The sequence below is a fragment of the Eulemur rufifrons genome, chromosome 6 (assembly GCF_041146395.1).
Source record: "Eulemur rufifrons isolate Redbay chromosome 6, OSU_ERuf_1, whole genome shotgun sequence".
NCBI classification, from domain to species: Eukaryota; Metazoa; Chordata; class Mammalia; order Primates; family Lemuridae; genus Eulemur; species Eulemur rufifrons.
The window spans coordinates 64995276-65007422 of record NC_090988.1 but is presented as its reverse complement, the minus strand read 5'-3'; the positions used below and the strand labels follow the sequence as shown (position 1 = coordinate 65007422).

General features: G+C 47.2%; 1 protein-coding gene across 1 annotated transcript; it reads left to right on the top strand.

Moving 5' to 3' along the window:
- Window positions 1-8090: 8090 nt before the first annotated feature.
- Window positions 8091-11258, top strand: LOC138384259 (calcitonin-like). Its single transcript, XM_069469636.1, has 4 exons — window positions 8091-8115; window positions 9181-9275; window positions 10037-10174; window positions 11060-11258. Exons 2-4 carry the CDS (start codon window positions 9190-9192, stop codon window positions 11256-11258), a joined length of 423 nt encoding a protein of 140 aa, XP_069325737.1. The 5' UTR covers window positions 8091-8115; window positions 9181-9189.
- Window positions 11259-12147: the final 889 nt, after the last annotated feature.

Below are 12147 nucleotides of genomic sequence, written 5' to 3'. Positions count from 1 at the left end.
CCTGCCCACACCCCAGTAGACACACTCTTTCATCAGAGATCAGTAATGTCCCCTCTGTTTAACCACTTTCTGGCTTTGGCCCCACTGTCTCCAGGAGGATTCCTCAAGTGCTCCACCCAGAGTAACTTCTTTTCCCAACCTCCACCTTGGAATCCTTGCTAATCAGCCCAACATTTGCTTATTATGGGAGGCAGAATAATGGCCTCCCCAAAATGTCCACCCCTAATCCCTTAGAACATAGAAAAAGGGAGTTTCCAGATACAGTTAAATTGAGAACCTTAAGATAGATTATTTTGGATACCCAAGAATTAGGTCTAATACAATCACAGGGGCCCTGACAAGGACAAGAGGAACACAGAATTGGAGATCAGAGTGGTGCAATGTGAGAAGCGCTCAGCTCTAGCTCTGAAGATGGAGGAAGGGGCTGTGAGCCAGGGAACAGGGGTGGCTACTAGAACCTGAACATGGAAAGAAAATGGATTCTGCCTGAGAACCTATAGAAAGGAACACAGCCCTGTTAACATTTTAGACCAGTGAGCTCCATCTTGGATGTTGGACTTCTAACCTACAGAATGTAAAATAATACATCTGTGCTATTTTAAGTCACTAAATTTGTGGGAATTTGTTACAGCAGCAATAGGAAACTAATATACTTACTCACTATCTTTTATTCTCCTTTAATTATTTCATATGTGTGGGTTTTGCTCCCTAAGAGACCACATATGCTTTTAGCAAATTGGTCATATGCATTTCCTTCCTATTTTCCTGTGTACAGGGAACCCTCATTCCTGTTAACTTCATTATTTCACTTCCTGTAGACCAGGCTGACCCTCTGCCAGCAATAGGGTCAGGGAAAATAAAAGAGGCATCAGGCCACCCAATTAGTAACAACCAAACTCAGCTCACAGCAGCCACCAAGACAATGAGCTAGTCCAGGGTCCCTGGCATGAAGTGATGATAGCAAACACAGAAGGTGAGGCAGCCTCGATTTGTTTATATTTATTCTAGTTACACAATCAGGAGACCAACAGACAGCCCCAAGATGGTTTTGGACACAAAACCTCCATATATTCCTTCTATCTGCAATGCGAGACCTTAGCGATTTGATCTCAGTCTTTGTCCTCTACTCAAACTGTACCCTAAATCCTCCTAAAATGGTCTGAAGACCAAGGACAGCTGTACCTATTTGCCTCATTTGCACACAGCTTTTCTTACCACAATGTCATTAACACAAGGAGGAGGCCTAGTTGGGGGAAGCTGGTGGGGTCTGACATCACTGAACCTCAGTTAACCAGCTGTACTTTTTCTTTGCTGCTTGGATTACAAAGGTATTAACAGGCATATGCTTATTTATTTCACCTGGTCTGCATATATCTCACTAAATGTACTTATTTCGTTCACTTCATATCCACTAATATAGAATATTTCCAAACATCTACAGCCATGTAATTATACTTTTATGATCCCTCTAAACAAATGAATTTTATATATTTATTGTATCTATTACTAAACCTAACTGATTTCCCCATGCATATTGATTTATCACCCAACCAAATTATTCATTGTATATGTGTTAAAATACTAGCTGGATCCATCTGAAGGTTAGTTCCTTTCTTCATGCCTCTCACTTCAAAGGCATCTTCTGAGGAGGGTTTTTTAGAGCTGATTTTCAAGCTCCATCAAATTGTTCTTTGGGCTGTATGTGGACTCACCAAGTAGACACATTGCAAAGCTTCTACTGACAACTTGCAGAAAGATGGGAACCCAGACAAGGACTAGGAGTCAGTTGCAGAGTCATTGTCATGAAGGAAAGAAAAAATTAGTGCTCTCAGGGCAGCAGTCAGGCTCTCTTCTCCCTCTCAGAGGACAGTAGTACATCCTATGGTGAAAAAGCCTCCTACCTTGTCTGAAAATCATTTATTCCTCATATTTAGATAGGAGTGGGTTGGAAGCAGTACATTTTCTGACTATGTCACTCAGTAGTATGACATATCCTTCCTCCTTCGTGTTGACCCCTTCAGCTGTTCTTTCAGAAGACCATGGTACCTGTCAGGGCAAGGCGAGGAAGCCAAATAAACGGTGGGTGAACTGGTGCTACAGGAAAGTACTGTAAAGACAGCACAGAGTTCATAGCATATTTATAGGATGTCAGAATTAGAAGAGAATTCAAGAATCTCTCAACCCAATAAAAGTTTACATATCAATGTAGAAACAGAGGCCCAAATCATTTTCTCAAAGATAGGAATTAGCACCCTATCTCCTGACTCAGCACTCTTTCCACTAACCCCCTCTCGCACCCCCAGCCTCAAGTCCACTGGCATAATGGAACAGGATCCAAAATCAACCACAATTTCAGACAAGATGGACCAATGCATATCGCTAAATATAGGAAGTTAAGTCATTTGGATTTTTGTTTGTTTGAACTTTGAAGTGTTTTCAAATTTTATATTTATGAATATTGTTCTAAATCTGATTTGGGTTTATTCTTTAGCATTTACTTATCTTACGTGGCAGCATCAACATTTCTTTTCCATCTGGATAACTGTCATTCTCCCAAATGTTGATTCAGGAATGGTAAATGATTTATGCCTGGTCGTTGAGCCTCTCACTACAAATCACATTAGCCCTGAAGCAGGCAGATATGCCCTTATCTACCTCTGAGTCCATGGTGCCTGCATCTAGGGGACCAGACTTCTTATCGGATATGGCAGATAGGTAAGCCATGTTCCCCCATTTCAGTCCCTCAAAGGGAACTTGAATATAATGAATTCAAGCCAAATGCCTTTACTATTCACTTGCGTATACAACAAAGATATTAATGCCCATCTCATTAACTATTGAGAATATGTAAGATAATATATACATAGTGCCTGGCATATGGATGGAATTCACCCAATGGCAGTTTTACTATTTGTAATATTTTTGCTTTCTTTCATTTTAATATGGTTTCATATAGCTTTCCATACTGCACTTGTGATATCTTTTAGATAATTTTATCTAGGTTATTAATAAAACATTGATGTCCCACCAATGTTTACTTAGAGCCACCTATTTTAAAGGTTTATGCAGAGTGACCTATTCTAAAATCCCCACAAGAGTTCATTTCCACCTTTCTCCTTTTTTAAACTTTTCTTTCCATAGTTTTAAGTGGTACAACATGATGGTTTGATATACCTATACATTGTGAAATAATGATCACAATCAAGCTAATTAATCTATCCATCCTCGCAGATAGTTACCTTTGTGTGTGTGTGTATGTGTGTGTGTTGAGAACACTTGAGATTCTACTCTCTTAGCAAATTTGAAACATACAATACATTTTTATTAACTATAGTCACCATGATGCATATTACCTCTCCAGAACTTATTCATCTTATAGCTGAAAGGTTGTACCTTCTGACCAATATCTCGCCTTTTCTCCCACTCTCCAGCCACTGGTAATCACTATTCTACTCTTTGTTACTCTTTGTTAGGAGTTTGACTTTTTTTCCCAGGCTCCCCATATAGATTAGACCATGTAGTTATTTGTCTTTCTGTGACTTGCTTATTTCACGTAGTATAAAGTCCCCCGGGTACATCCATGTTATCACAAATGAGAGGATTTCCTTCTTTTTAAGGCTGAACAACATTCCATTGTGTGTGTATAGATAGATGTATAGATAGACAGAGATATATCACATTTTCTTCAACCATTCATCCATGAATGGACACTCAGGTTGGTTCCATATCGTGGCTAGTATGAATCTTGTTGTCTCTTTGGCAGCCATTCCTGTCCTCCCTCCCTGAGAAGGGGCTTTATTACACTCTAAAAATGTCCTAAAAAAGGATTAGAAGCAAGTGTTCCTCTTAGCATGTTCTTCAATAAACTCAATGATGAAATGCTTTGGTTTCTGCTCTTCTTTAGACAGTACAATCTCAGTTGAGATTTTCCGGTTAATTTAATAGTTCCAAATCTCTGCCAGGCTGAAGAGAATAGATTTGTGTTGTAGACTTGTTGTTGTTGCTGCTGCAGATGTTACCTTTGTGATTTGGTTGTTGTTGGGTCTGTATTACACATGAATTTTGGAGGAACAATAACTTTAACTTGAGCTCTGAACTTTCAAAGTGCTTTTTTTCTTTCAGGCTATTGTTTGTGTGCCTCACAATTGGCTTCCTCAATAAAAAGAGTAAGCCTTTAGGTGTGACCTTTTTAATCACATGGAAATTCATGTAAGTATTTTAAACCAGATTTCATCTTTTGGAACAGGATCTTGCTCTGTCACCCAAGCTAGAGTGCAGTGGGAGAATCATACCTCACTGTAGCCTCAAACTCCTGAGCTCAAGTGATCCTCCTGCCTCAGCCTCCCCAGTAGCTGGGACTACAGACATGAGCCACTATTTATGGCTAATTTCTTTTACTTTTTTGTTAGAAAAGGGGAGGTGTCTTACTATGTCCCCTAGGACTCCTCTCCAAGGCCTGGCATCAATGGATGCTCCAGCCTTGGCCTTCCTCATCACTGGGACTACAGGCCTGAATCACCACCCTCGGCTCTTATTTTTATTTCTAAATCAAAGAGTACTGGAATCTGATTTAAACGAATGGAAATAAACAGTGTAGTTGGAATTTATCATTGTAAAAAATATTTTTTTCAAACTGGATTGTTTCAAAACTGACTGTGATATCCAGATTTAAAAGTTCTGAAATAAGACAGTAAAAATAAGGACCAAATAGTCAAGTGACTATTTTTAAATCAGCGATTTTCTTAGCGACTTTTGTTATATCATACTGTTTAGTCCTAAAATACAAGAAGGTCCAGGGAGTGGGACAAAACCTAAGCCATTAGGGAACTGGAAGATCTAAACTTCCTTCCATTCACTCAGTAAAGGGGGATAGGCTCACAGAAGAATGACTTTGCGTTTCGTACCCCGAGACCCCAGTCTTTAGAAAGAACCCTAGAGAAACCCCTCACCTCCCTGCCTCATTCCTGGAAATTTCTATCTGAGAATCGCCTTGGGTGTCCCAAATCAAAAGGGAGGAGGAACAGTTAGTTTGGGCTCCTAATAAGGGAATACAAGCGGCATTCCACTCATGACTCGGTCTGGATTTTCTGCTGGCTACTTGTGAAATCACCTGGTGAATTTGCCAGAATGAGTTAATTTTCATTCACTTAACTTTGGCAAAACGCCTACTGGTGTGCCTGGCATGGTGCTAATCCTCCAAGAAAAGGGCTTTCTTTTTTTTTCTTTTTTCTTTTTTTTTTAACTTTGGCCTGAAGCAAAATTCCAGTCACCTCCTAGAATCCCCAGCGCTTGAGCTCCCCAATGAGTTAATCTCCATCCCTCCCCTTCCGGGGAGGGGAAGCTTTGAAGTAAAGTTTGAAATTTCTCAAGGCTGCACTAGCGCCCTCTGGGTGCGGAGTCTGGTGAGCGCCCCACAGCACCAGCCTCAGGTTTGTAACCACAAAGGTTTCATGGTGAGGAATTGGTGTCTGTTCTCAAGGTTGAAGGCACACACGACACCCAGGGGCAGAGTTTCGAGCCCACGGAGTGGCATGGCCGCTTTCCTAAACATTTTGCGGTCACCGCTGCGTGAGTGAAAGCCATGAGTTCTGTCCTTAGGAAAATGCACATCGCAGACACATATTTATCAACGATTTCAGGAGATTCCTATGTTAGCAACCTCTGGTCTTGGAAAAGGAAGTCATTTCCGCAGAAGTATTTGGTAATTGAGCGCAAATACGCTTCTACAACAGCATCAGTGGCAGGGGACCGCGCACCGCTCACCACTTAGTGCCCGCACTGGGGCCTTCGCAACTGGGCACCGAAAGAGCAGGCTAGGGCTCCAACCTAAACCACGGGAAAGCCCCAAGCTGAGGACTGGGTCTCGGCAGTGGGTGTCTCTCTCGGGGCTCCAGGGCTCACTGTGCCGCGACTGGCCATCCTGCACCCTGCCCGGAGCTCAGCTCCCGGTTCCCGCTCCGTGCCTGGCTCGCTCCAGCGTCCTCCCAACCTCCCAAGCCAGTCCAGCGGCCGCCTTGCTGGGGGCGCAGGGGGGGCGGGGCTGCGAAACTCCAGTCTCGGACACGCAGTTACGCAGTTCCCAGCCCCGAGTTTTTATTGCCTTGCAGTAGTACCCCCCCGCCCCCGGGAGTTAAGAGAGAGAGTCAAAGAAGGGCATCTGGGAAGACAGGCATTCCGGCTGCCTCCCTGATCAAGAAGGTGACTAACCCGCGAGGGGAAAGAGATGTAGCACCAGGCACAGTGTCCTAGGAAATAGCTGATTCTGGAGACTGAAGTCTGGGGTGTAGACGGGACCCTGGGACTACCTGGAGTCCCCAGGCTAGGGCCATTCACAGCAGACCTGAGGGCTAATTTCTGGTCTGCCTGGGGAAACCACGAAGCCAGGGTTCTCCCTTCCCCGCACAGCCCCGGATGCCACTGCTGAGCTCACCACCCTGGCAGCATCTGGACAGGCTGCTGCGGATTGTGCCCTGAGCGCTTGGAACCTTAGATCCCCGGAACGCCCACATGCTTCTTTCTGCTCTCCCTAGCAGCTGCAGGCAGCACTTGCCTTAGTCCAGACAGCAGCCCTTCTGGGCGCGCCTGGAGCTGAACCCTCAGGCAGAGTGGTCATGAAGCCAAGTTGTTCTGGGAGTCAGAGTCGCCTGTAATGGGTGTGGTGGAACGCCTCTTCTTGAGAGTGTGTGCAGGTATGATGTGAGCAGGTTATCATCACGCAGATGTGCGGAGGCGACTGCACTAGAGACTCAGAGGCAGGCTTGCCACACGTTTCAGAGTGAACCCCTGAGCATACCCTTGTGAGCCAGTGTCTGTTTTTTGTGTCTCCCTGCTTGGCAGAGTGGGCATATTTGGAGATAGCAGTGAGTTTATGTGTGTGGATGAGTGTGACTAGAAGTGAGTGTGAGTCTTAGTTAGGCAGGGACTCCACACCACTGTCAAGCTTGCCTGCTCTTTAGTGGAGTACAGGAGTGCAAGGGTGGGTGTTGGGGGGAATCCAATGCTACTGGAACATCTTGACAAACACCAGCCTGAAGCAAAGGGGCAGCTGTGCAAATGATTTGGGCAGGCAGGCTGAATGAGAGGTGATGGATGGCAGAGTAGCTGGGGAGGGCCTGAAGTTTGGATGGAGGCTTGGGAAGCAGCTGTCCCTTGCACCTGGCTCCTCAGGCCCAGCTGGGCATTGGCCCCCTCCTCAAGGTGTAACAGATCTGAACAGCACCCTGAAACTGCCCAATGTGAGTGCAGTCTGGTGAGGTGGGGGTTCAGTATCAATGGAGATTTTACAGAATCCCCTATGTGGACCAGGAAACACTGCTACATCCCTACCTAGTTGGGGGTCAGGCACTGAGATACTTCTCACAACCTTTCTTCAAGATGGGACTATGGTCCCCATTTCAAAGATGGGTACATTGAGGCACAGAGAAGTTACTTGCCCATGATCACAGTCTGGAATTGGTGCAGCTGGAATTGAGTTCACAGCTAACAAAGTTCTTGCTCCCAGCTCCATCTCCTGCCCTGGCCCACTGTGGGTGATACCAGCTGCTGGGATCAGGCAGCCTGTTTGGACCCAGAATCCACGCTGCATCGCATTAACCCTTCAAGCCTCATCTGGCAAGGGTCTAGGGTCAGATCTGGGGGAGCCAGGAGTCCCTACAATCCTGGACCCTGTCCTCCAAGCCTCACAGCTGGGGGTGGAGTGGGGTACAGGTTCAAAACCCAGTGAGACTGGAGGTGAAATCTACCATAACATCAAACTGTCTCAAGGCCCCTCCCTTTACGGGCCTTTCTCCTTGGTCCCCCACCATCCACTCCCACACACACACTTCCATCAATGATCTCAATGCAAATACAAGTCATCTGGCCACCTGACTGGATCCTCCAGGTTCTGGAAGCAGGGGGGTAATGACGCAGTTGGCTGCTGCACAGAACCCCTCTCCCATTGGATGCTGGTTGCTCAAGGGCACCTCCTGACCCACAGCAGGGAGCAATAAGAGCAGCCACTGGCTCTGGGAGACAACAGAGCCACTGCGCAGACCAAGAGTTGCTGCTGCTTCTGCCAGACCCCCCTGGACCACACCTCTGCTGCTGTCCCTGCTCCAAGTCACTGTCCACCAGGTGAGTCCTGAGATTCCTGCTCAGGTGTATCATTCTAATTCTCTCTCTCCTCCCCTCCCTCTCTCTCCATTAGTCTCTCTTAGTTTATCTCCCTGCCACTCTCAGTCTCTCTGTCCACTTCTGTCTCAATCTCTTCTAGTCTCTGTTACTCAGCAATTCATACCAGGCTTCGCCCCAGGTAGGAGTGGACAGTCTCCTTCGATTCCGGGAGCTCCTTGCTCTGCTCTTCCTGTGCAGCTTCGCACTCCAGTCTCACTCTCCTCCTGCACACAGGCTTAGGCCAATCTCCCCACACTGGGGCTTCCAGGCACCACGCAGGGAGCAGAACTCAGGAGTTGCTTTCCGCAGACTGTGCATCCAGGGATCGCGTCTGGAGCCTACAGGTCCCCGGGGAAATTGGTTCAGAACCTGGGCCAGCGCGAATGGGTGGCAAATGGGCACAACGACCCAGGGGCAGGCAGCCCTAAACTGCAAGCCCCAGTCCCTGGCTCTGGAAGCACAGAGAGAAAAGTCTGGGATCCCAACTTAAGACTCTATTAAGCTTGGTTCCTGCAGGGGACTGAGTTGCCAGAGGGCGGAGCAGCTGAGCATTAAAATTGGTTCTTCTGTTTCTCAGAGATTCCCAGGGAGAGATATTCCCTCTCTACATACCCCTTCTCTCCCCCACCCAGGTGTGTGCAATAGGCCTGAGGAGGACAGCTCTGAGTTTCCTTATGAGAGCAGCTGATGTGATAGGGAGAAACCAGAGTGTCCTCCACAGAGACCTGGCTAAGGGGTGTGTGTGTGTGTGTGTGTGGCTTTGGGATAGGACTGAGACCTCCCCACCCAGCTGTCCCACTAGGAACGCTGCTCCAGCTTTGCCAGACTACATGCTACAGGCCCACCAGACCTTCCAGCAGTCCACTTTGCTGATGAGGAAATAAAGATGAAGAGAAATGTAATGACCAGTCTGAAGCCACAAAACCAGGGAGATAGGGGCAGGGCAGAAACAGGACAAGAGTCCACATATGTGGGTTCACAGAACTTTGAACTGGTGCAGGCAGTGACATCATTCTTCCCTTGCAGAGGGGCATCATGGGCTTCCAGAAGTTCTCCCTCTGCCTGGCTCTCAGCACCTTGGTCCTGTACCAGGTGGGCAGCCTCCATGCAGTGCCATTCCGGTAAGACAACCTGAAGCCAGGAGCACACTTCCCTCTCACTGCCCCTTGGATCAAACAATTCCTTGCATCCTAGTTTTGGTGTGCTGTGCTGAATGCTTAAAATCTAGGGCAGGGGGTGGTGGGGGGAGTTGAGGGGCAGGAGCAGGTATGTATGTATACACATATATAAATTTTTCTGATATAAAGGTGTGTAGCACACAATTTATAAATAATAATAAGGTATACAATATTCTTTACTGTAAATTTCACATAGCCCATTGAGTTTCACGAAATGCTTTCATTGCTTTTTACCAAACTTATATGTGTAGCTGAACTAGTTTATCCAATTCAGCCTTGACTTCAGAAATGAATTACATCCTAATCTGCTACCAAGTTTGCCAATAAATTTGGTGTTCTTGAATCTAATATGTGATCTGTTAATCTATTTCTGACACACAAATTTATTAAAATGAAACTATTTTCAGAATTTCATCATTTAATTCTTAATAATGGTTTCACTTAACATTCAGCTTGTAAAATTCCTGAAAATTTAGCCATCAACTTTCATGAGCCTGTTACAAACTGGCTCCAGCACACCACATCTTGGAGACCACACCAGTGCCTGGCTGCTGGTGAGGACACTGACCCCTGCCTTGTCACTGGGAGTTGGGTTGACCATCTCCTCAGAGGAGGAGGCAAGGACCTGGAAGCCTGGCTGCATGTTCCAGGGAGGGTGTAGGCAGGAGCTAACAGCCTATATTGGGTTTGCTTCCCCCAACCAGATCCACCCTGGAGAGCATCCCAGACCAGGATGAGCTCAGTGAGGAGCACGCGCGCCACCTGCTGGCTGCACTGGTGCAGGACTACGTGCAGATGAAGGCTGGTGAGCTGGAGCAGGAGCTGGAGACAGAGGGCTCCAGGTAAGGCTCCCCAGACCACCCAGCACAGGGCCTTCTCTCCTCCTCACACTCAGGAAGGCCTAGCCCAGGTAGGAGAGAACACGCTGGCCAGGGTCCAGCAGGCTTTGTTTGTCCACCAGGACCTGGGGCCCAGCCGTTCTCAGGCTCCAAGGGAGTCAGAGGTCCTGGTACAGCTGGAAGGACTGTGATTAGACACATTAAAAAACTGCATTTCTGAAAGCTCTTAGGAAATGAAATGGGGAGATGTGGAATGGCTCACTGCAGGAATTGCCCTTGCAGTACTGGGGAGACCTCTCAGCTTCAGATGAGTTAAGACTGGTAAGGATGAAGTGGGTAGGCCTGGTGTATCTCAGAAGATTTTAGAAACTTGGCTTTGTTAATCTGCAGATGACATTCTTTCACACCTGCAAGGAGCTTTCATGTCACATTTGCAAGGTGAAGGTGAAGCCCTTGCAGGGGGTGGGGACAAGTAGAGCAGTGTCGGAGGTAGGTCTGGGTCTCTGGATGTGCTACATCCATGGAGATGTGCATGTTGTCACCCCGCCAGAGAGGACACCCTTCCCCAGCCCACCTTCCGTGTACTCCCTGAGCCTGAGCAGAGACCAGCCTGGCCCCAGCCCTGCCTGGGCAGAGGCATGTGGTACACCTTCATCCACCCTGAAAACCCCTCTGCCAAGCATGGAGGACTGAACAGCATGTGGAATGCCAGGAAAGGTCACCCTTCCACACCCAGCCCTTCCCCACACTGCCCTGGCCCATTGCACCTCTGAGCTCTCCTGATGGAGGATGTGTGAGCTGCCCCCTGTCCTGGTCCATTCCTCTGAGTGACAGTCCACAAGGTGGCCCCTGGTGCATGGTAATGTCTGGCATGTCTTTTCCCTGCAGCGTGGACAGCACCAGATCTAAGAGGTGCAGTAATCTGAGTACTTGCATGCTGGGCATGTACACGCAGGACCTCAACAAGTTTCACACATTTCCCCAAACTGCAACTGGAGCTGGAGCACCTGGCAAGAGAAGGGATATGGCCATCGACGTGGAGAGAGACCACCGCCCTCATGTTGGCATACACCAGCAGGCCAACTAAACTCCTCCCCCTCCTTTCTGATTTCCTTCCTGGCTTCCTTCCTGTAACTTGATGCATGTGGTTGCTCTCTGGCTCTCTTCGGGCTGGTACCAATGGCTTTCCTTATGGTAGAGGATGTCTAGAACCTGAGGTGGGAAGAGAAAGAGCAGGACTCACAGGCTGGGAGAGAATAATCCAGGAAGAGATGAGGGAGCAAGGGCAGCCCAGATTCCCCCAAGGATTTCATAGCAGAGCTTCTTCATCCTGCTTCTGAATAGGCTATTCATTTGGAGAATAAAGGTATTTTTCTAAAAAGACCCAACGTGTGGTGGTCATTGATCTGGCCCATGACCCAGGCTTCATGGTGTCTAGACCTGTACTTAGAAGTAGCCTTAACCCCAGGGTAGCAGGACACAGGGTATACTGTGGATGGTCCCTGTGACCAAGCTCAAGCAGCAAGAACAGGGGTGCTAACAATCAGGTAAGCACCTCTGGGACTAGATGCTGCAAACTCCACTCTGCTCCTCTTCCAGGTAAGACTGGGGAACTTTTATTTTCCTAAGAGGGGGTATTTGGTGTCGGTGACTGGGGTATGGCTTCCACAGTTCTTGTGAATGGGGTTGGGCATGGTGCCATAATTCACTCTTGTCTAAAAAATCTTTGCTAATTTTTAGTCTATTTATACAGGAAATATTGGACATTACAGCTCTTTCTTCAATGGCCAGTCACCCAGAGTCACCTTTGGGTTCTGTGATGCCCCTGGGAATGTCTATGGAGAGTGAGCATGGCATTTTCCCTAATGGCCTTGTGATTTTCTGCTTGGATAATTGTGTTTGGCAGAAACACTTAAGGTTATTTGGTACCTCTCAGAGCAGCAACATTACCATGATGGTCCCATGGGGCAGGTTCC

Coding starts and splice junctions, on each gene's coding strand:
- LOC138384259 (XM_069469636.1), top strand. CDS start 9,190: ATGGGCTTCCAGAAGTTCTCCCTCTGCCTGGCTCTCAGCACCTTGGTC. Junction 9,276..10,036: donor CTCCATGCAGTGCCATTCCG/GTAAGACAACCT, acceptor TCCCCCAACCAG/ATCCACCCTGGAGAGCATCC. Junction 10,175..11,059: donor CTGGAGACAGAGGGCTCCAG/GTAAGGCTCCCC, acceptor TTTTCCCTGCAG/CGTGGACAGCACCAGATCTA.